Below are 24465 nucleotides of genomic sequence, written 5' to 3' on the forward strand. Positions count from 1 at the left end.
GCGGCAGCGCACCCTGGGGAGCGGGACAGACACACGCACAGACCCACGGACAGACGGAGAGGCGCACGGCCAGGGGCACCCGCACGCCGCCCCGTCCCGTCCGGTCCCGCCGCCCCCGGGCAGCTCCGCGGCGCCGCCCCCGCCTCCTCCTCCCGCCGCCGCCGCCGCGGCCGCACAAAAGGCGGCGGGGAGGGCCCGGCCGGGAAGGGCAGCCCGGCCGCCCCGGCCGCCGCACCATGCCCCGCCGAGGGGGGCTGCCGGCCCCCGCCGCCGCCCGCCGGCCCCCCCCGCTCCTCCTCCTCCGCCTCCTCCTCCTGGCCGCCCCGCTGCAGCCCGGCAGAGGTAAGGGCCGCTCCGCTCCCGCCGCCCCGGGCCCTGCGAGCGCCGCTCCGGAAGGCGGCTTGTCCCCCAGACCCGCCTCGGTGCTCTGTGTTACCGGCTGTGTTCTCCGCTCCTCTCGCCCCCCTTCCCGGTGCCTCCCCCGGCGCCCGCTTTGCCGTGCGCCCGCAGCCGGCGGGACGCGGGTCCCCGCTGTCCCCGCTGTCCCCGTGCCCGGGGTGGCCACTGCCGGGGCTCTCCGCGCATCCCCGCGGCCCCGGCACGGCGCTGGCCCCGGCCCCCTCCCGCCGTGCCCCCGGTTGCGGGTGGCGGGGACCCGCGCTCCGCAGCGCTGCGGGGCACGGACCGCATCCTCGGGGTGTTGCACCTTCGCCTTAAAAAGCTTGGGACTGCTACTTATACACCTCGCTCTATGTATATTCCTAATGGGAGCGGCTGCAGCCACTTCTGTTCAGGGTAAGCACTTCCCGGGATGTTTGCCTGAGCGCGGTGTGATAATCGATGGGATGAGGAGTAGCAGCAGAAAGCACGCAAGCTGTCGCCCTGTCGGTCACCGGTCTCTACGCCCCTCACCTTGTATCGTTCCTCACTTGCACCTTGAACCGTGGCACCCAGAGAGAGGTCCTTGTCCCTCGTGGGGATGCTCCCAGTTTTCACACGCACACGTGAACTGCAGTGCAGTTAGTAACTCTGCTCCAGCAGTAGTGGAAATAGGGTTTCCCTCCTCTCTGAGCATTTGGGGAAACGTTTTTATAAGAAGGAACCCCACAAAATGCCTAAGTCCACCATTCTAGTACTTGATATTTTAATGAGTAATCTTAGGAAGAGACTCATCTTGTCGAGTGCTGTGGCACATAATTGCAAAAGCTCAGGAGAAGTTTTTTTTTTTTTTTTTTTTTTTTTTTTTTTTTTTTTTATGTGTATGTGCCTAATCCATGAAATAGATGGTTCAGTATTGAGGCAGACCATCTCAGGTCTCTTAGAATGCTTATTGCAAACACAGATAAAATGCTCCCTTTTCATGCTTAGCTGTATAAAGTGCATCACTTTTTTTTTTCCTCTGTCTTCCCTAAGCAAGCCAGTACATTCACCTCCGTTTGAGGAGCTGCCCAAACTAGGATTTCTTGCAGAACAGGTTTAAAATGAGGTGTGATTGCCTGGAGCATCTTCATGAGTAAATTTGATGAGTACCTTTCATCAGAGTTTCCTATCTTGCTCTGCATCTGTAGTTTGATGTATTAAAATCTCCGCTGTCTAGTGGGATACACTGTCATCTTCCACTTTTTTGGGCTCTCCTGCAGCACATCCAAGGGAAGGATGTAGTTTGGAGATGTTCTTTGTGCTTGCTGGACACTACTGTGCAAAATAAGTAGGGTGCAGGGTTTAGGACTCAGTGGCATCAGTATGAAGGGCTGTATGTGGGCAGTGCAGCTCAGCAACCCAGGGAGTGGATTATTTACCTCCAGAGTAATCCCAGCTAAACCCTGGATGGAATTTTCTCCATTATAAGAACTTCAGTTGCTTTTTCAGGAGGGGTTTCATTACCTGTATCACAGTCCAAAGAGCAGACTGAGTTCCTTCCAGTCTCAGTGGGTGACTTGCCCCAGCATCTGCAAGGATCTGGACTGGCATGAGCATCATCAGGTCCTTCCTCTGCTGGATTTGGGAAAGACTGCACTCAACCAAGCACAGCAAAGACTTGCATCTGGAAAATCCTGCGTGTTTCTACTCCAACTCAAAAAGCTCAGGTTTCAGTCTAAAATTGGAGGGCTTCACAAAGCTCTGTTTTCACAACAATGCTGGAAATGGTTTAGTGTTGCTGCACAGTGGAAAGAAAAGCATACTTGGAAACTTCAAAAGCTGCCACCGGGAGGAATGTCACCCCATGGCTGGCCACAGGAGCCTGGGCTGCTTTGGTCATGGCACTCAGTGGAAGGAGGAGACCTTGGTTTTCATTCAGCTATTACTGTGACTAAGTAAACTCTCAAAAACCCAGCAGTCAGGAATGGAGGTAAATATTTCCATGCGGATGGGCGAGTGAAGCTGTGGGAGAGCTAGGCCTGGGTAGCCAGGGTATGAATGCAAGTATTTGCTATATAAAGCCCATTATTTTTGCTGGGTTACCCTGTGCACAGCAAAGCACCCAGAGCAGCAGCAGCTCTCCAGGAGAGGCTTTGGGCCATGTTGTAGGGTTTGCAAATGCAAGTGTTAGTTGCTGTCTAAATTTTAACTCAGTTGAAAAAGTTACATTTTGCTTTATGTAATTTATTTGTGTTTTGAGCTCTTGTAGTGTCCAGGAGCTGGAATATACTTCTGAATGCAAAAAAGGAATGAAACGCCTGGGGATGTGGTAACAGCCAGAAGGAAAAAAAAAGCCCACACTCTTAAGAAGGCTGTTGTTTGGTATGAATGAGCCCAAGGAGCCTGTTTGAATGAGAGCCATAGAGAGAGTGCAGGGCTTGGCTCTCTGGGGTTAGAGTTAACCACCTTGCAGGCAGCAGAGACCCATCAGTGCAGGGCTCTGCCACAGCCAGGCCTCTGCAATGACTGACAGGACCTACTTATCCTCTTTTTGTTTTTAGTCCAGGGCATGCCAGGTTTTCCTCCAGCTGTCTAGCTTGATTCACTGCTTCCTGTGCTAACAGCTCAGTCCCTTATGGGAGCGACTCAGGCAGCCACTGCTGTCCATTTCTTGGTACAATATTCACATGGGATACAGCAAAAATCCTTCTTCCAAAGCTCTCGTGGCAGAAAGTTCTTAGGTCAGGAGAAAACTTCATGGGACTCTTCAGCAGCTATTGGCAACTCTGTGGAATCTGCAGATTACAACCAGCAGCAGCATGGTGCACTGGTATCTGCAGATGCAACTGGCTGAAAATAGAGGCCTGACAATGCTTTTATTGACATTTGGGTTGGAAAAAATAGCAGATTGGGAGTTCAAGCCTGAGGCATTTCATTTGGAGTGTGCAGCCTCTGTGCTGAAACCTTGGTTGAAGATTTCTTTAATCATTTATTGACAGTGGAAGTTAATAGCTGCACCCGGGGGAGCTGGGCCATCAATGGCATGGAAGGGCACATTCATAGCCACAGGCATGCTTGAACAAGCTGCTGCATTCAGAGCCCATACCAGTCTACTTTGGCTTTATTTGTGTGGTTCCACTTCATTTTTAAAGCTGAAAGTGCAAATTGTGGATTTTGTAAGTGAAACCTGCTTGGGACCCCTTGTGCTGCCGGACACCAACAACCCAGGAGCAAAGAGCATCAGCCTGGCTGGTGATGCCCCTGCTGGGATCACAGGCAGGGAGAGCCCTTGGTGCCCTTCCACTCCTGCTGCCTTGGACATGTCCCAGTGCAAACACACTGCAAGGCTTAACCTGGATATCCTGTGGAAATGTCTCTTGTAGTAAAATTAAAGTAATGTACTGCAATATGAGTCCACTGTGAGAATCACCTGTGTGGGAAGGAGAGATGAGTATGTTTCAAGAGTGCTTTAATATGAAAATTATGGGGAGAGGCCCTCCCCATGTATTCAGCTAGAAAAAAATGAGAAGATATGCCTAAATATGTGTCTTTAAAAGTCAGCGTCTCAGGGCTTTTGGACAGGCATCTCTGTGTTTCAGAGTGGTCAAACAGTTATTGCCTTCTGCCCACAGCAATGGGAATCTTTGATTAGGCATATGAGTAGCTAGACTCTATGATTAACCAGACACCATTGAAATGGAGTAAAGAAAAATCATCAGATTCAGTCATTTTTTAGAGGTTCTCAGCAAGTTTTAAGAGGTTCAAAGCAAGTTTCTGTCCTTTTCATTTACCTTAGGGAGGGAAAAGAAAACAAGACCTCCTTACAGGTGAAGAGAGATTTACAGCTTCTTCTGCCTTTTAGGCTCCTGGGAGATTATTTAGTCTTGTTTGAATTTACAGTGTGTTTAGCGTTAAGAATGTCTCAGAAACCCCCTAAGTGCTATTTTAGAGTGGAATAACCATTCAGCCTACACTGTTCTCTCTTGCTGAAGGTCTCAATCTGTGCACCAGTGGAAGCGCCACGTCCTGTGAAGAGTGTCTCCTCATCCATCCCAAGTGTGCCTGGTGCTCCAAGGAGGTAGGTGGGCACACCTCATTTGACTTTCATGCTTTTTGTAGTGCTGGAAGGCAGCTCTTTTCTCACCTTGCCTGTTCCTGACTCGTGCCACAAGGGGTGAGCAAGGGGAGAGGATGCTCCATGCTGAGTGTATTTCGGGTATATGGGACTCCTCAGCTCCTTGACATCATAGGAAATAAGTCTCTGACCCCACTCTGACTCCCTCACAGAGCAGCACTGTTCCTTGAGTCCTTCTGTCCCTTCAATTACCTTCTTGTTTTTGGTGGGTGCAGGGTCCCTGCATGGGCTCTGTGTTGCAGGGAGCCTTGCTCCAAAGCTCTCTCCCCAAAGGGCCCCAAGCCCTGGCTAGTGTCCTGCTACGTGTCCCTCCTCGTGTGGCCTGGCACGGGCTCTTTGTCTGTAACAAAGATAATTCTCCTTTCTGAATCTATTGTGTCATTTTGGGGGTGTGACCCATGCTTCTGGCATCGGTGCCATGAGTTTCACAGAGTAACTGAGCACTTCAGAGGGAAAATACATCCTTGTGCTGGTGCTGAAGCTGCTCACCCATAATTCAACTGCACCTCTTTGTGAGCAATGGCAGGTACCTCCCCCTGCTCCCTAGGGGCTGCTCATGAGTTTAGGTCTATATATTTAATCCAATATATGTCTTATCAAGCAGACTTACAATTTCTGAAGGACAAGGTGTGTGAAAGCCCTAATAATGTTTGATGCATAGAAAGCAATTGTCTGCTTAGTGCCTGTCCTAGGTGTTCAGGAGAGAAGTATGGATGCTTTCAGATGCATGGAAAAATCTGAAAAATAGGCTGGCACAGCTGCTGTGTCAGGAACCAGTTTTGGGATGGGAGAACCCCAGAGCAGTAGATGATCTTGAACCTCTCGAAGGGCATGGCCAGTGGTGATGATCTTCTGTTCCCTGCTGACCCTTATTCCTCTAGAGTGGCCATCCCTGTCCCCTTCTGAGCACTCACTTCACCTTCCAGCTGCAGCTGGTGTTGCTGAGCTGAGGATGCAGGCTCTGTCCCCTCTGCTGTTCCCCTCCCTCCTGCTGCCAGGCCTGCCTGGGGCAACTGCCAGCTCCAAGGCAGAGGGTGGGGTTGGGGTTGGAGATGGATGTGGGATGAAGGTGGCTTCCAGTCCCTCTGGTTTGGCTGGGTCCTGGGGAGGTGCCCCAGCCACTGTGTCAGTTTCAGTGGATGTTTTGCTGGTAAAGCACAGCTGCAGCTCTGCAGGGAAAACCCTGTAATGCTGCAAACACCACACTGCCTGACAGTGTCACAGCTTTCCTGGGTTGTTTTTTCCAGCCAGGCAATTGGTGTGCAGAAGGGAAAGGGTAAAGCAATAGATCTTGCTTCTGAGACATCTTGTAAACAGCTGTAAGAGCTCCTCTTCCAGCCAGCTAATCTGTGGTGGTGAGATTGGATCCAGGAACGCTGGCTATTAAGCTATGGGTACCCAATAGTTTGTGCTTTTTTTGGTTTTTTTTTCCCTTACTTGGCATCAAAAGACAACTTTCTGCAGAACGCTGCTAGTGGAAATGTTTATCTGGTGGTCACTGTGACCACTAATTGTACTAATGGGACTGGCAGCCTGACTCTTATCATGCAAACAGGGTAGTTACTGAAAAAAAAAAAAAAAAAAGAAAATTCCTGACTGGAATGGAAGGGCCAAGGAGGAAGATGGGTGTTTACAGGGAAGTCCTGTAATACTTCCTGACCTTTAGCCTGCAGAAGCTATTTAAAAATACGCAGTTCAAGGTGTTTTGTGCCAAGAGCCATGTGTTCAAAAGCTGCTGTTCCTATTACATGCTACATGCTAAAACTTAGCAAGTTCTTATCCTAATTCTGTATTTTTTTGTATTTTTTTTTAGAATGTACTGTTTGAAACTAATTATTTCTCTTTAGCTGAGATCATCAGGTGAGGTAATGGGATTTCAACGATACCGGGAGTTTTTCAACTTCAGAAAGTTTTAAAGTAATATTACAAACTCCATAATATCCGCCTTCGTTTCATAGTCATTTCACCACCTTATTCCCCTTCCCTTCTGCTGCAGCCTAGTCAGGTTTATTAAATTTATTAAATAGCTCTTAATGTGTTTTCCTTAGCATTTTCCATTAGCAGCAGTTTGCTATCTATGTTTCCTCATTGCATATATGCCAGTCAAATTTTATAGCTCTGCTGCTCTTTAAATATAAGGGGTGGATTTGGAGTGTGTTCCACAGATGGCAGCTGTATTAAGGTAGAACCTCAGTCAGCTGATTTGTGTGTATTTTGTGCTCCCTTTGCATTTACTTTACAGGTTTGTGAGCAAATTGGGTCAGCTTTTATCAGCTTTGTAAACAGAAATTAATAATTTTGTCAGGAAATATATATAAATATATAGTAGAAGTCTATCAGTACATGTAGTATAATTCTATATATAATGCATACAGTATGTGTAGAGATGTCTGTTATATATATATATATACACACACACAATATATATATATATACACACACACACATTGTATAGCTATATATGTAATTGCATTCTATAGTTATATGTATAATTGATCTTCCTGTATATCACTTGGTGGTACCATCATACCAGTTTCTTTGGGAGCTCTATCCCAGTAGTTTCCCAGGAGGGATAAGGCTTCCTGAATTTACATTGCCCTGAATTGTGAGGGTAAGGGGATATGTATGGATAGATCTTACAGCAGAGCAGGCAAGGTGCTCTCATTTTATGACTGCCACCTCCTCACCTGTTGGTACAGGGTGCATAATGTCCCCTGGCTTGGCTGGACTTCTTTTCACTTCTGCTTGTGCTCAGCATCTCTGTTCCCATCCAAAGGGATGCTGATGGATGAGCTGATGATAGCAGCTTCTGGTGTGCAGCAGCCCTAGAGCCTCCAGATGCTGCTGAGCTAACCACAGGTCTTTGGGCTCTTGGAAATTTGGGAGCAGGCATCGATTCTGTTGGCTTGTGGAAGAACACCTTGAAAGGCAGGCCTCAAAGGTGGTGATTTCAGTGGCCCTTAGAAGAGGAGGTGTGACCATGTGGTCTTAACCATCACCTGAGCATGCCTTGAAACAGGGCTCTCTGAGGGAGAATGACTCTTGGTGTGATGGAGACTGCTGCAGCCTGTCCATCCATGCTGGAACTGAGGAATCTGCAGGAGAAGCTGGGAATGATGAGAAATTGCTGGCATGGTGTTGGTAAAATATTCTGACTGGAAGCTGCACACTGGCAGGTGGGTTGCTGTATCTCTGTGGCAGCCTGGTTTCCCTGTGTGGGACCAGAGGATGCTTGTGGAATTTTTTGCTGTGACACCTGGTTGCCCAGGCTGAGCAGGACTTCTTGGGTTTGCTGGGGAGAACAGGGAGCTCAGGAAGTGGCTTCAGTGCTGTCTCCTCTGACTGCCAGGGCAGGTGTGATAGAAAGGTGGGGGTTTTGACTGTGATAAACCTTCCTGGGGTGATTGCAGGGGGTGAAGCTCTTCAAAAGAGCATTTGGGAGTACCAGTATGGGGGGGAAATGTCACCATTACGTTTTCTTTTTTGCTGCTTTGGGGAGCAGTGTACAGTGTGCAGAGGCTCCTCTTGTTTGTTAGGTGGATGAACTGTGTTCATCTGTCCATTACCTATGTGGATGCATTTGTGTGTGTACAGAAACCAGAGATACACATTACTTAAACTGAAATGTCCTTTTTGAATAAGTGAACTGAAATTTCCCCAGTGGCACTCTCTGTTTTCCAGCAGGTGCTTTTACCCCATCCTCTTCCATCTCAGAAATGTATGCCTAGAGAATGAGGAAAGAAAATCAAGGTTGTTCCTAAAGGGAGCATGTCAAGGTTTTGTTGTTTTGTTTTGGTTTTTTTAAATGGAGAAAGCAGGCATGTTTCACACTGAATTAAGGCAGAACTGGATTGATTAAAGCAAAAAATGATTGAGATCTTCATCAAAAAGAACAGGATGGGCTGAATGGTAGGGACATGCCTAGTCAGGAATGAGATATTAGATACAGTGAGTGCTATTCTCCGTTTTTATAGCATGAACTGAGCAATTTGTCTTAAAACTGTCAAACTGATGAGCATGTAATTGTCACACTGTTGTCTCCATTCATCCTGCCTGCCTGTGTGCATTTGCCTTTGTGAGCTTCTGAGCACCAACCAGGAGGCTGGAGCAGCCAGAGTGACTGACAGGGGCTGGGGATTTTCCAGAATGCTCCTCTGTGGCACAAAGCAAAGGTTGGGGTGGTTCCCCCTTGTGAGGGGCATCTGCTGCATTTCTTGCCCAAGCAGGCCTGCAGGCAGACAATTGGCAGATGTGTGGGCACACTGAATTGCTTCACTGACCCCAGGGTGTTCTCTGCTTGGGGAGGATTGGGCTTTGAACCATCATATTGTGTCTGAGCTGCTGTGGGGCTGCCTTTTGCTGTGGTTGCTCAGGAGCTGTCTGGACCTGTCCAATGTCCTTTATTCCCCAGGTCTGCTCACCCTTTTTCCCTTTACTGAACCCCAATGAGCCTTGATTTTCTCTGTCACAGAAAACTTTGCACTAGAGTTGGATGGTACCTGGTATCCCCAGTTTTGGCTTTGGGTTTTGACCTATGGGTGCAGCTTGGGTGTTTGTTTGCAGGGTGCAGTGGTGATTGCTGGGACTTTCCCAAGGCCACTGTCACCCTCCTGCTCAGTGTTACTCTGCCTGCTAAGAAATCAAGATGAAGTAGGGGTCAGTCCTGCACCCCTGAGTGCTGAGCTGCACCACCCTCCCCTCAGGCATCTGCAACCCTGAGGGTGGATATTTTCTTCCACCTCAGGTAATATGGCTTTTCACAGGACAAGAAAACAGCTGGATTTGACTGGAGCTGCAGGTTAGCAATTGCTGCCCTTTGGCAAGTCCTCTGGACCCATTTTAGAAGAAAGTTTAGAGAAAATAGCTGGATCAAGCAAGGGGAACCTGGAGGAGTGCAAAGGTACTGCTGACCTAAGAGCTGTGTAGGGGCTTCCCCCTGACCTCCCAGACTTCCCTTGGAATCTTTGGAGTAGACCCTGGGAAGGCTTGGGAACACCTGAGAGAAGCTGCAGTTATGTGAGCAGCCCTAAATATTGTCCCATTTGGATGCTTCTCTCCAATGTTAGTTACTCAAGAGTAACTACAAGTTCCTAGCTGTGCTCCTGGGCTGTTTGTATTGCTTTTTGCAGCACTTCTTGAGTCTCCTTTCTAATAGGTGGTAGCAGAAATGAGCTGGCAGAGGTGTTCACCTGCAGCTGTGGTCTGGGTGCTGGGAGAGTAGGAGAGCATCTCCCCCTGCTGCTGGGTGGGTAGGCCCAGGGGAGCACCGGGACCCCACCAGCTTTTTGCTGGTTTCAGGTAAAACCACATCTGAGAGAAACTTTTCTCCAAGGCTGCCTGAAATGTGCAGCTCTGAAAGGCTGGGCGTTGTTTTCAGTTTTGTGAGGGACTCTGATTTTTATTTTGTCATGCTGGAGATGATTTAAATAGTCCCAGTCCTCCTTTTTTGGAAGTTCATCTGTTTACATGATGCGTTCCAAGAAATTCGTGTTCGTATCCATCTGATGTGCCGTCGTCGGTTTCTTGGCTGGACCCTGCTGCTGGATGCTGGAATGCAAATCTCTCATTTTTCAAATAGCATTGGGACCTTGTAGTGAGAAAAATGCAGCTGGAAGCCTCTGCCTGTGTCCCAGGGCTCTCTATCCAAGCTTGTCCTTGAGGGACCCCTGGAGATCACCCCATGAGGATGTCAGGAGCCTCTCCCTCCTTGATGTCTCTCCTGTCCTCTGCCATGCTGGAGTTTCAGCCCCACACTGGTTTTGGCTGAGCAGCTGAAGGAGGGGCTGGCATGGCTGCAAGCATCTTCTCTGAATTACTTCATGTCACATTAGTCCCTCAGCCCTGGAGCTGAAGAGGGTTGTCTCTATTGTTGTAATGCAGAAGTAAGTAGGAATCGACTGTTGAAAATCCAGTAAGTTTTGGGCATGTGACTTGTTCCCTTTGGCACTTTTGGGGAGAAAAAAAAAAGGCATTCTAACAAACAGGCTCTTGCAAAAGGGTGCATTGTGTTCCCGGCTGTTCCTGAGCGCTGCCCTGCACAAGGCTGCTTTGTGCACCATGCACGGGGCTCACAGCAAGGGCTGGAGCTCTGGGATGGGTGTTGGGAGGCCCCTGGCCATCCTTTGGCAGTGGGCCTCTGCCTGCACCTTGCTGCCTGTGCCTGACTCTCTGTGGTGGGCACAGTCTGCATTTTCACCAGCTCCGTGAAGTTTCTCCCACCTCCCTTATTCCCCACACTGTGCTTGTGTGGGGACATGCAGTGTCTCACCCAGGGAAGAGGGAGCCGCCCAGCCTGTCTTCAGCTTCACATCTTCACTTGGCTCTCTCTGCGTTGGTGGGTTTGTCCTGCTTCCTTCAGTGCCACTTCCTTGTTCTTTCTTCTGTCTTCTGCAATGCTCCTTTGAGACTGTGCATGTGCATAAAATAATAGGGATGGCAATGGGCTGTGCCTGCAGCAAACCAAGTGCTTTGCTTTGCTGTCTTGTGGTCAGGCTGGGAACAGGTGCTGCTGCTGTGGCTGGGCTGAAAACACAGGCTTAGGTTTCTGTTTCAGTGCTCTGTGAGCAAACTCAGTGTTCAAATCCACACAGAGCTTACTTTTTTGGTCGATCCTTTTGAAAGGCTCAAGGCTCAGTGCAGGCTCCTTCCAAGTACCGTCACCACAAAGGACACCAGCTTCTCCTTGTCATAGTTGTTAGATACCAGCATGTCAAAACAAAGCCCCTGCTGTGGGATTGATGCATTCCCCTCCACTTCCTTTTTGTCCCTTCTTCACCCCCCAGGATTTCAGCAGCACAAAGTCCATCACATCCCGGTGTGACTTCCTGCAGAACCTGGTTGCAAACGGCTGCGCCGGAGCCATCGAGAACCCCAGCAGCAGCATCAGCGTGGTGAGGAACGTCCCTCTGAGCAGCAAGGGCTCTGGCCAGAGCCACCTGGACGTCACACAGATCACACCTCAGAAGGTCGCCTTGAATCTTCGTCCTGGTAAGTCCCCAGGAGCTCTGTGTGGTGTGGGGGGAGGGAGAAGGGGTGGCCAGGATGTGCCAAGAGCACACTGTGGCTTGTGGCCTTGTAGCCCACTAAGGCAGGTGACTGCTGGCCCCTTCCATACCTTTGTACTTTGGTGGTGAGTCACAAACAGGTTTGGGGCTGGGGCACGTGTTCTCCATGAGAGGACACCGCTGTTGGGCAAAGTCAGTCAAAGCCCACCCACAACTTCTACCAGTAATGGTTTTAACACCTGCGTGTGTTTAGGAGGAACCTGCTCGGCTTCAAAATGGAATCACTGTGTGGAAGGAGTTAAAATAACTTTGGTTCCTCTGCTAAGCTGACAGGGCATGACTCTAAACTGAGACAGATCCTTCTATAAATTGGAAACAAACCCACATATCTGTTTTCTGTCAGTATGCAAAAGAGCTATGGGATCAAGGCAGAAGATGGAGATTTGAACTTGTGACTCAGGCCTTGGACTGTAGCCAGATCCCTCTTTCATTCTCCTGAGCCATCACTTTTCTTCAATTTCTTCCTTTTAATTAAAAATTAGAAGGGAACAGCTCATCTGAGCTATGCGAGCATGCTTGTTATCAAAAGTTTTTGCATGGTGGGGGGAGGCTTTAATGTGGGTTTAGAATTCTTGAAAAAATTTGGCAGCTGACATTTCTGAAGAGGGAAAAAAGCTCTTTATTGCAAAGATAAGAAGCAAATATAAAAGCTTGATTCATTTTAAGCGATTGGTGTGGGTTTCTAAGGCTTACAGTTTTGTGACAGCTCTCATGAGCATACAGAAAAGAGAAATATTGATGTTTTGCTAAAGAAAAACAGGGGTTTGAGCTGGTGCTTATGCTATCAGTGCTCTCCCAGAGCCTACCAGTTGCTGCAAGAGTATTTGTTTTAGCTGTGTAAGTTAGAAGTTGTCATGTTTTTCAATTAACTTCCTCAGCTGTCGTTGGTCAGACCCTCAAATCTAAAATAATTTGCTTCAAACCTTAAAATCAGATACCTGAGAGCAGTCACCGCTGTTCATACATCTGGATGCATGGCTTCTGCCCCTGAATGTTGTGTTAAAAAAGGGAGCAAAAGGGAGTTGTTATTACTGCTGTTTCTTGAGGCAATTCCTAACAGAAAGGGCTGGCTCAGCCTCCACATCTCATCTCCTGTGCATCCTCCACACACAGTGCTCGGTGCTCAGCAAATTCTGCTTTGCCAGTCCCCAGCAGTTTTGCCCATCCAGTGTCCACTGCTCCAGTCAGTGGCAGGGTGTGGGGATCCACCTCCCTGTGGCCTGCTGGGGTCGGGCTTTTGGAAGCCTTGGGCTGCACTGGGCTGATGTGCTGCTTCTGCCCACCCTTGTGGGGACCACACTCATGGCCATCCTCAGTTTTTCGTGATGGAGAAGCCCTCCAGGTCTGGGCTGAGCTGCAGGAATCACCCTGAGGACCCCTGCAGCAATTCCCTCTCTGAGCCAGTGAACTCCTCTCCCTGTGCTCCTCTTGCAGAGCATCACAGTCATTGCAGGAGGAGGGACAAACCTAGATGTTTGTGATAGTATCTCCCATTTTTCTTCTCTTTTTGATGTTGGGCAACACTTCACCTTCAAGCTGATGACTTCCTAAACCCTTGCATTAACAGGGCCAGTTTAAATCATCCATTAATCCTTGAGCTTGGGAGAACAGGTTTCACCCTGTGAAGACAAAAAGGAGACAACGTTGATTTAATTTTGGGCAGGAGGGGTGTCCTGTTTCAAAGACGAGTTCACGCGGTGGCGGTCTGTGGCAATGGTGATCTTTTATTCTTAGACCACTAAGCAGAAGCAGAAGGGAGTGGATTGTCAATTGTTTGCTGTTCCCACCCAGGCAGTTTGATCTCATCATCCTGTGGCAGAAGTCACATCCCCAAATCTGTGTCCTCAGCTAAACTCCAAAGGCCTTAAATTGATGTCCTTAAATTGAGGCTTTTGGATGGAGCATTGAGTTTTTATAATATTGCTTTTTAATCTTAAGCCCAGCTATAAAGCAGCATGTCCTAGTTAAAAAAAATAGCAATAGTGTAAACAGACTTAAAAAATGAATAGATGCAGCTGTGTTGCTCATCAAGCCATAAGCCTCACCAAGCAGGAATAAGCTGGATAAGCATGATTGTTGAGTTTATGTTCTTAAATTGATCAAAATCAATTTTTCCAATTTTTGCACTGCTTCTGCATGATGGTATCTAAGAAAAATTTCTGAATTAAGCTCTGAGTTTAAAACTTTTCAGTAAAAGCCCTAAGGGAGAGGATGGTGGCAACAGTACATGAAGAAGGAGGGAGCTGGATTATCCCTAGAAGTGTGAGAGTAATACTGTCCATAGAGAATAATAAATTCTTTTGCACTTACATCTACATACATTAGCGAGATTTTCTCTGACATAATTGGTTTGTGCAGTTAGGAATGAAAGAAGAACCAGCTACAGGATCCTGTTGGTTTTGGTGCTTCTCAGGGACTAATAAATTCGTAACTATTAAGAGAAGCACGTTTGATCACAGCATCCCAAATACCCTTTCTGGCAGGAAGAGCAGTGTTTTTGGAAATGAAAACATTGCAAAATACAGAGGACACATCCCCTTTTTGAGTGGGAAAAATATGTAGGAATTAAAAATATGGGCATGGGAAAGAATTTTCCCAGATTTAAACACATTTTTGCAGCACTGAATTAAAGTCAAGCTTGCAATCACAGTCTTTTACCCTGCAATCAGTGCTAAGTTTTTGTGCTACATGAGTTGTGTTCTTCTTTGTTCCCCCACCAAAATGCATGCCAAGTATAACGTGAGGCCCAGCTGGAGCACCTGCTGCACTCCACATCCCAGCTCTGTGCCCTGTCCTGCTCCTGCTGGACAGGAAAGCTGGGGAGAGTAAGGAGGAAGATTTAGGGCATGAGCTTCTTGCTGCCTACAGCTGGGCAATATCTACATGTTCATGGTTGCACATGATGCCTCCTGCAGCCCTGCCTTTTCCAGGTGGGGCTGCAGCAGATTGCAGGGAAATGCTGAGGGAGAAGGAGGGTGTTGTTTGAGGGTTTGAGAAGCTCTGGCTTGGTGCAGCCTGACCCCAGGTGCCAGGCAGGGCTCTGGCACCAAGGCTGCAGAGCCCCTTGTGCTGTGCATTGCCAGCATGGCAGTTTTGGGATGCTGCTGTTGGGCTGGAAGTAAGTGGGAGCAGCTGTGCTGCTGTGCACATGGAGGAGAACAATAAAGCAGTCAGGGAAATGTTTTCACAATACAAAAAAATGTGAGTTCCATTTCTGGGGAAGAAGAGGGGAAGCCACAAGTGTTTTGCAGAACCTGCCACTGCCCCAAGTTCAGCCTTGCCCTCAAAGGGCTGGGAGAGGGCAGAACTGGGAGCTTGGTTTTGAAATGATCCAATTCCCTGGATCCTTTCACTGGGCTGAGACCCGGTGAACTGGAAAATGGGCTAATTTGGAAGCTGGGAACATGGGATCTCCAAAGCATGGCTTGTGAGGTTGGGGTGTGTGGTTTTATTTAGACCCCCCCTTAGCAAAGTGAAAGGCAAACTTTTGCCACCTGCTGTCTGGCTCCACCAAGGTCCAACTGGTGTGAAGTTGAGTTCACTTTGAAGCCACCTCAGCTTTTTGGAGGGGTAGGTGTTACCTGTGGTGGCCTTCCCCAGTGCCCCTTCCAGAGGGTGTCTTTGAAAACCAGTGTGGCAAAGGAGAAGGTCAGGGGCAGGCTTTCCTCTGCTTCTCTTTACATCTGCACAACCTGTGACTCAGCCCTGTCAGCCCCTTCCCTTGTGCTCATCACTTCAGGAAGTTTCACCTCTGCCTCAGTGCTTCCCTGGGTGACCCTAACAACTTTCTTTTCCACTTTCCTTTTGCTCTGATTTCTCCAGCTCCATTTTTGGGGGAGCTCCTTTTCAAAGGTGTTTCTTCTGTGTCTGCTTCACCTTGACTTCCCTACACAGCTCAGAGGACATCTTGCATTCACTTCATACTGGCTGTTTTTTTCTGATCCTCTTCCTTCTTCTGCTCTACTTCCTATTCTCTTTTGTGCAGGACTTCTTGGACTTCTCCTATTTTTCTTTGAGAATCTATGCAAGTAAGTGTGGGCAGGGTCCCTGTTGCAGTAGTTCCTGAAATATCCATTAAAGGTTCACTCTGCTTTTCTTTCCTGTTTTCTAAGAAGACATCCCTGGACTGCACACTGGGCAACAGTGTTTTTCATGTGTCCCTCCCTTAGTGTTCTCTCAGATGAGATGGAAAGACCCTCTCTGACACCTCCAAAGAGCTAAAATAGAGACAAGCACTCCATGTCTTTTTCTTGCCAGCCAATACGCTACATAGCTTAAGAGGACCCAAAGTCAATACCTGTTTTCCTGTTAGTCCTAAGGGATGTATTTGGAAAAGCTTATTGCCCTCACCCTTTTCTTTTGAAAAGTGATCTCTCTGCTCTGCAGGGGGGAAAAAAAAAAAGTGATCTGGATTTGTATGTGTGCTGGGAGTTTGCTGCTCACCGTGCCCATGGTTTGTGCACATGCAGGTGACCGGACCTCGTTCCGAGTGCAGGTGCGGCAGGTGGAGGACTATCCTGTGGACCTCTACTACCTGATGGACCTGTCCCTGTCCATGAACGACGACCTGGACAACATCCGCAACCTGGGGACCAAGCTGGCTGAGGAGATGAGAAAGCTCACCAGCAACTTCCGCCTGGGCTTTGGCTCCTTCGTGGACAAAAACATTTCTCCTTTCTCCTACACGGCGCCCAGATACCAAAACAATCCCTGCATTGGGTAAGTGGTGGCTGCACCTGGAGGGGTGAGGTCTGTGTTTGCATGGAGCCTGGCTGCAGTCTTCATGTGCCTTTTTGCTGTAAATAATGAACCACACTTCAGCCCTGGCTTTTGGAATGATGATGAGCCTGGCTGTCACTGTGATACTTGAAAACTTCAAAATAGGACAGCTTCTAATTTTGCTGTGGCTGTTGGGAGATCTCTGCATCTAGACATGGGAAGCTCTCGTATCAGGGAGCCTGAAGCTATTTTTAAGCACCTGAAAAGGATGCAGACATAGCGGGTGTTTTTTACAGCCTTTAAGGAAAAGGAGCCAGAGCCAGAAATTCCTGATTTCTGATCCTAGCTCTGAGTCATAGTTTGGCGTTGAGTAAATCAATTAAGCTTTTTGTCTGCATTTTACAGATAAGAAGAACAAGGCAATGTAACTTCTTAACAAAAGTGTTTGGAGGAACTGAGATTTGCTAGGGCCTATAGTGCTGATTAATGAGTTTTTGTAGAGTGTTTTTACAGTGGCAGGAGGGTTTTTTCATCTTTATTGCTGTGGAAGGAAAGCAAACTGGTAGTTACAAAAGACCCAAGTGATGTGGTTTACTCTGTGGTGATATCAGAGCCTTTATCCCTTTATTTCCTTTTTTTTTGCTTGTCTCCTTGCAAGTGTCTTTTTGTTTGCCTTTTAACCACCAGAGTTGGGATCAAGTCCATTGAATTGAGGATTATGGCAGAGCGAAATTGGGTGTAGGGAAGGGTGTCCAGGCTCAGATGGGTTTGGGTGTTGGCACTGAAGGATGGATACAGCAGCAAGTGGCCTCCTGGGAGAGTGTCACCACTGACACCTTTGTAGTCCGCATTTTCACCTCATCCATCAGTGGGTGCTTCCTAGTCACATAAGGGCAGTGAGGAGAACCCTTTTATTTGAGCCATTTGTGGATACTTACATTGTAAGATCACCTCGTGCATGGGTGCCAAGCTCTGTGCATGCTCTGCCTCATGTAAGTCAGATAAAGACAGCTTGCATCAGCTGTGAGTTTCTAGGCCAGCTTTTGGCTCTGACCAAGCATTGGCATCTCACTGCACATTGCTTGTTGACCAGACAAAAACTGTCTGTATTCGCTTTTCACCAGTTCTGTCCAAAGTGGAAAGTCAAATGGATTTTAACACTGAAAACTCTTGCTTTAATCATGAGGCAAAAGTGACCACACTGAGCCAGGAAGGTGTCTCTGCCACGGTGGCATTGCACTCCACGCTCTTCATAGTGCCTCTCCCAGAAATTTGGCATAGCCTCTGAGGCATCCTCTGTCATCTCTGTCCTCCTCAGTCTCTGACACCTGCCCTCAGGCTGGGAACAGACTCCAGCTGGAGAAATCTTGGAAACTTTGGCTGGTGTGTGATTTAATTGGAGTGACATGGCTTTTGCTGAGTGAAACATGCAGGAGGAGATGGGTGCAGAAGGAGGAGAGGATGGAACTGGACAACTCAGCAACAAAGGTGTACCTGAAACTTCCAATGACCTTTTATCAAAAACATCCAGAGCCGTCACCTCAGCTTTTCCCACCATGATCAGGCTATCTGTGTGTTCCTTTGGCTTTACCCAGGTGGTTGCTTTTCGTTCTATGGGTTACTTTAAGCCAGCCTGGTCTTGGGAAAACATTTACGAAGGACTGCCCATGGCAGCTGATCTGGTAGGTGCTCCCTTCCAGTTGCCATGTGTCTCTCTTCATCCAAACCAGGGATGCTGGCTCCCAGCTCTCTGATGGAATCTCCTTCCCCAGCCTACTCTGTGTGGGGGCTCTGGCTGCTGCCATGTGTCCCCGGGGCAGCGACGTGGGTTGTCAGGTGTGGTTTTGTTTGCAGCTATTCCTGGTGTCAAAACAAACCATTCAGCATCTAAGAAAAGCACCAAGTCAACACGAGCTGCAGTGGGTGCTTTTTGCACCTGGTCCAGGCTCTCCCCTCCTCTTGCTTGTGGTGGTGACTGACTTGCAAGTCTGGGTGGGGTGCAGCCCTGTTTCCCTTGTCTCCTTCATCACCTCTGCTCCTGACTCAGCATCCTGATGGGCGAAGGGCAGCTTGCTGGAACCATGCAGTGAGAGGTTTCAGACATGGCAGACTCCTTGCCTTGCCCTGGGTGCGAGCGTGATGCAAGTCTGGATGTGGATCATGGATCAAAAGGGATGGGTCTAATTGCCAGCCAAGCCCAGGGCAATGAGAACTGCCCCACAGTTAGGGGGTGTGTGTGTGTCTTTGTATGGAAATCCCTGCTTTGGGGTCCCTTGTGAGGAATTTGAGTTCTCAGTGATGGTAAATTTTAAATACTCCATTGTGTAAAAAGCCTCTTGCAGCTTAACCATAGTGGGTCATATGTCAGCAGAAGCTCTTAATTGTACTCAGGGTTATATGTTTAAAGATAAGAGTGAATTAGTGCCAGGCCAACTCCTTTTTAAACACATTTATTGTTAACCCTTCCCATCCCTCTCTCTTGCACACACTCACTGATTTCCCATGCTACAGGAGCTGCTCTGCTGAGCTCTCCAGGAGAGCACCAAAACTGCCTTCTCATGATTTTGATATGGGGAAAAAAAGGTTTCCTGGTAGCCTGCCAAGACATTTCTCTGCCTTAGGGTGCCCCTCCCACCTTTCTGCTCAGGTGGAACCCTGGGAAGTAGAGATGGTGTTTGCTCACCAGCTTGCAGGGAGAGTGGGAGGAAGCTTGAGCTGGTGTTGGTTATTACTCCGTCTCATACTGGGCGCTTGCCAGGTGCCTAGTGATGTGCAGTAGGTGTAGGGTGGTTTGTACTGACAAGAAAACTGGATGACACAGTGAAAATCTGTACTGCAGAAGAGGGGAAAGCTAGTTCTTGGCAGTGATGCTCCTGCCCTTTGACACCAGCCCAGAGGCTCTGCAGGTGTGGGACACAGCTCCCATGGCCCTCCTGGGCTGCTGGGGAGGGTGGATCTGCCAAATTGCAGCCTCCCTATCACTGGGTCGCATTCTTGGCTGCAGATTCCCAGTGAAAACCACTTTGAGTGCTGAAACTGCAGAGCTGCATGGCCCAGGGTGGGCTGGTGCTCAGTATCCACTAACATGGTACTTGGAAAGAGATGTTCAGTCCTGGTGGGATCTCTGGAAACTTCAGCTTCTTAAAGCCCTTGAGAGGAAAAAAATATGGGCTCTACTGTAGGATTTTGTAGAGAAGTAGCCAGAAGCTGAAGTGTCCAAAATACAAAGCATTGCGAAAGTATTCCAACCCTCTGAACAAAACCTTAGAGACCAACCTGGTAGAGCTGTGAGCTTCTGCAGTTCTTGGCTGCGGGTGTGGTTCCTCCCAGCTGACCAGTCCTCTGTTCTTCCCACAGTTACAAGCTGTTCCCCAGCTGTGTCCCATCCTTTGGCTTCCGCCACCTCCTGTCCCTGACGGATAAAGTCGACCGTTTCAATGAAGAGGTCCGGAAACAGAAAGTTTCCCGCAACCGAGATGCTCCAGAGGGCGGCTTCGATGCCATTCTGCAGGCTGCTGTGTGCAAGGTGAGTTGCTCAAATTTCTGGAGGTTTCTTCTGCTCTGCTCTTGAGCCAAGGCAAAGCTTCAGATTCCCATTTCATGGAAGTAACTACTGAATTTTTCTTGGAGAAACTGAAAAATGCTTTTAAAAGTAGAGGCTTTTGTTTTTATGTGCTTCCGTAGATAAACAGGCATAGGAAAAAAAGTTTTAGTTTTAAGGGATAAAAATGGAGCTTTTGCAAATGCAAATTTAGGGCTGAGATTTCATTACACAGTTAGACCTCTAGTGCTGAGCACCTGGGACAGACTCCTTCCAGAGTCACATACACTTGTGTGCAGCAGTACTGCACATCAGCTCAATGTGTTTATCAAGGGTGTGTCAAATACACCTTGCAGCAGCAGACCCGTGTTGAGGGTTGGAGCTGGTTCCTGCTGCTCATACCCTCCTTCTTTGTGTGTGGAGGCATGATCTCACCTCTGGGTGCTGATAGCCTTCTCTCTCCCTCTTTGTCAGCAGAACTGGAGCAGAGTTCATTAGCTTGGTGCCATGTTAGCCATGTCCCTGGGGTTTTTGGAGATTGCTTGAAGATCTTTCTGAAACAAGTAGTTGGGTTGCTCCATATCCCTTTGTCATGAGCAAAGTGTTTGCTCCACTCTGACATGAGGCTGAGCTTCCCTGCTTATCAGGACTGGTTCTGTTTGCTTTTTCCCCTATTGCTGAAATTTGCTTAGTGTTTGCTTCAGCCTAGCTTAGTCCTTTTGGTTGGGCATGTTTTTTTCTGGGTCTGAATTATGGGAGCTGGGACATAGGAATGGTCTGTGGGAGCAATGGATTGTAGGCATGTGGGAAGCCAGACCTTTCCTTGCCTGGGCTGGCTTTGTTGTGCTTCATGGTCTTGGCAGGACTGAACCTGCCCCACTGGGGCATCTTCCCACAGATATTGTTGTTGGCACAGCTACCGTGCTGCTCCCAATAACTGTCTGGATATAAAGTGCTTCCCAGTTTTGGAGAGGTGGCTCCCAAGGTTAGAGCAGGGATGGCTCAGGATGGTGAGTCAGTTGTGCCATTCACCATGTGGGTTTTTGCACTCCCTTCCATGAAGTTACTGCAAAAACAGGCAAATATTTCCCTATGGTGCAACAGTACTTCAGTGTGTATCACAAGGGCTCATTTCTGAAGTGCTGGTAGAAGGCAGGAGACCTGCAAGATATTTCCTCTGAATTTGTGGCAGTCTCAGATTGTTGTTAAGGACTAAAATCTTTAACTGTCCTTCTTGGATGCACAGCCTGGTCCCTTCTAAATTTAGAAGATGAATTTAGATGCTGGTACCATCTAAATTCAGGAATGAGCGCCCTCAAGGAAGGGTGAGCAAAGGTGAGCATGTATACATGAGTGACTGGCATGATGTGGCAGGTCATGACAGCAAATTTCTGCAGCCACAGCAGTTAATTAATTACTGGAGCTTGGGTGTGGGAAAGGAAGTCTATGGGCCTGGTGTGCAAGGCAGGAGAACTGGCTGTGCCATGACTCATGCTGCATTGGCAGTGCTTTGCTCTGGCAGAGCAGCTGCCTCTCATCACAGCCATGAGCAGCAAAGATTCTGTCTGTCCAGAGTTAAAAAAGGCAAAATTTCAAGGCAGCTGATCGACATTGGGATGTTTGGTCCCATAGTCAAAATGGGAACTTATTGCTTAATTTCCCTTGTGGTCCCCAAGCAAAGGCCCAGACTGGTCAGTGGCTGTGGGCTGTGGTGAGATCAACACCACTGAGATGGGTGAGGGTTGCAGATGTCTGGGGTGGCAGAGAAGTGCAGCTTGCTGACAAGGATGTTCTTGGCATGGAGTATGTCATCCTGCAGTGACTAATAGGGTATCATGGGGATGAAAATCCCAGAAACAGACAGTAATTTCTGTTAACTCAGGACCTATTCCCCCTCCCATGCAAGGAGAGCAGCATATGGGTACCTTGGTGACTTCTGAGGTGGGTTTCCTCATCACTGCTGTGGTACCCCATTGCATCTCACTGGCATGCTCCAGCTTTTTCCAGGGTAGTTATCACCTTAGAAAGTCCCCTGCCTTGGGGACAGGCAGCATGTTCCCCTTGAAGCACTTTGTGTTCAGCACCAAGGGGAGAGGGGGTCACGGCACAGCAGAGCCTCGCAGTCTCCAAGCCATGGTGTCTAAACAAGGCCTTCTCCTCCCCTTCTGAAGTGTCAGAAACAATACCTCCTGTGTCAACTAGATGTTTTTACACTGGAATGCATAGCAAGCATTTCTTCTGCATGAGCTGCCTCAGGGATCTGTAGCAGTCAAGTAATGTTTTGGCCTGGTCTTCAACCCAAGGAACGGGGAAGGTTTGTACAGCTAACAGAGACTAAGGAGCAGGCCCAGGGTTTGGCTCCTTTCTGAAAGATGAAGGTATGGTATTATTCTCGAGGCAATGAAAGAGCCAGAGACAATAAGCCTTTATTCTGATGCTAAAATAGTATGCCAGGAATATTAATCAGCCTTCCATAATTACATTTTCCATTTGCAGTATTTTGGTTTTTTGCCATTCTCTAAGTGCAAGCCTCATATGGCTTGGTGGCATGTGTAAGTTTCAGATCTTATATGCTGAGATGAAGTGAGGAGATAATGCTAGATTGGAAAATAAAGCATCTTTTGAAATGGTTTTGATTAGTGCTTGCTAGACACTGGTAGTTGGAGATAGCCAAGGCATCTGGGAGACACTGAGTTGCCTTTCAGAGCAATACCAAGTGAAGGAGGTTTTGGCTTTTGAGCCCTAAGGCATACTTGCCTTGCACCTGTATCTGTTTCTTGCTTCCAAGAAGGTCTGCACCTGAAAAACTGGTGAGGTTTTAGACAAACTGATGAATCCAGGGGGGTCTCCTGGCAACTGAGTCTTGGCAATTGAATGGCTTTTATTCAGTGCCCAAAGTATAAATGCAGGTATTTTTTCAGGCATGGAAATACAGGCTTTGCTGCTTTTTCAATATTATTTGGAGAGCTGTGCTGAGGCAGCTGCGGCAGTTTTGTCAGTCACTATTGGTGTATGGAGTGAGAAGCTGGTTTTTTGGGGTACAGAAGGCAAGTACAGCTGCTTGTAGGAGTAGGGGCAGGATCCATAGCACCCCAATCCCGGTGGAAGCATGTTACTCTGCTTTGGGTCCAGTCTCACCCCTGCTTTAAAAATCCTTCTTATCCCATAAGGATCAAAAACCAGATGAGAGGGTAGGCATTAGTGCAGGGTTTTTTGTTCAGCAATCCCAGTCCAATAAAAATAAATGAAATTCTCCTTGGTTATTTGCTTTAAGCGGAGTGGAGTGCTGCTCTGGGTTTCTCTGTGGAAACTGCATGCTGAAGAGCTGTATTTTCCAATGCCTTGAGGCCCCTGGCAGAGGCAGTGTGAGATGCTCCTTGGCATGCCAGCCTCCTTGGGGGGCTTTTTTCATAGGTCTACAGCTTTTTTTGGAGTGGGATCAGCACTGGCTCAGTCAGCCCATCTAAGGCACCCTGGTTTGATGCTCTGAGGCATCACATATTTTCAGTGCCTGGATATTGGCGCTGAGACTGTGGGTGCTCATTGCTTTTTGGGAGAGAGTTCCTGAGCTGAGCAGCCACAACAGTTTTGATATTGTTTATGAGGGAAATTGTGTTGGACTCATGGAGAGTTTGTCATCAAAGGAATTCCTAACCCATGATTTGAAGGTGGGCTTAGCAGGCAGGTGACCAGCAGCAGCACCCCTGAAGTGACTTTGTAAATGCTGCTTGAATGCAGCTCCTTTTCTTTGTGTGCAGCACACTTCTAAGGAAATGAAACTCAGATTAATCCTTCTAATCTCTTAGGGAGTTTCTTGGCCTTAATAATTTAAAAATAAATCAGCTTTGGATACTCAAAGAAAAGTGAATTGGATGGGCTTCTGTCTGGTGGCTGAGTAGACTGAAAACTGCCTCTTGCATTATTAGAGCTGTAATCACTTTTGGGTTGAGTTCTTAAGAAGTTACATTTTGGCATGAAGTTTTAGCCTTTTGTCCAGTGGGGTGACTTCAGAGGAATGAATCCTGCTTCCCAGAGCAAAAAGTATTCATTGCTTCCTGAGCTGGACTGTAAAGTGCTGGTGCATGGTAAAGGATGTGTGTTGCCAAAAATTTCTTCCTATGGCCTTATATGCATCATGGGGGTCTTTAAAATGTCAATAAAGAAAAGAAACCTTCTGTAATTAGGAAGAAAAAGGAATCTACTCTGGAATAATGTCCCTGAAGCAAGAGTTATATTTATTGGAAAGATCAGCAGGCTTTGGGCTATGACTCACATTTGGAGGCGAAAATTGCGCTGGCACATGTGATTCTACACCCTTCTCCCTAACCTGCCCTCCTGTCCTGCCCATGCCACTGCTTTCCATAGGAAGGGCCAGCACCTTCCTGTAAACAGGGCAGAGTTTGGGTTTTGCTAAATAAACTGAGCAGTAACTCTGAAGGAGCTGGTTATCTCCACCGGCACCATGTTCCCATCGGTGCCCAGCTTTTCCCTTGTGCTTTCCCAAAGGATTTGTGTGGTGGCACTCTGAGCCAGGTTCTGGAGGGAGAGGGATGCTGGAAGTGTGGGGGCAGGGAAGGTGTGGGCAGTGTCTTTGCTGGCAGATAGTCAGTGTGGCAGCCCAAGGGGAAGCTCTGGACAATGGGACT

At 48.1% G+C, this 24465-nt stretch overlaps 1 protein-coding gene across 1 annotated transcript in view; it reads left to right on the forward strand.

Annotated features, from left to right (window-relative positions):
- Positions 1-236: 236 nt before the first annotated feature.
- ITGB5 (integrin subunit beta 5) overlaps positions 237-24465 on the forward strand; it is a 56990-nt gene continuing 32761 nt past the window's right edge. Inside the window, exons 1-5 of the mRNA XM_030226199.2 lie at positions 237-342; positions 4353-4438; positions 11278-11482; positions 16029-16278; positions 19636-19804. Of these exons, the coding sequence (XP_030082059.2) occupies positions 237-342; positions 4353-4438; positions 11278-11482; positions 16029-16278; positions 19636-19804 (816 nt within the window). The remainder of the gene's footprint in view (positions 343-4352; positions 4439-11277; positions 11483-16028; positions 16279-19635; positions 19805-24465) is intronic.

Source organism: Serinus canaria, chromosome 7 (assembly GCF_022539315.1).
Source record: "Serinus canaria isolate serCan28SL12 chromosome 7, serCan2020, whole genome shotgun sequence".
Taxonomy (NCBI): Eukaryota; Metazoa; Chordata; class Aves; order Passeriformes; family Fringillidae; genus Serinus; species Serinus canaria.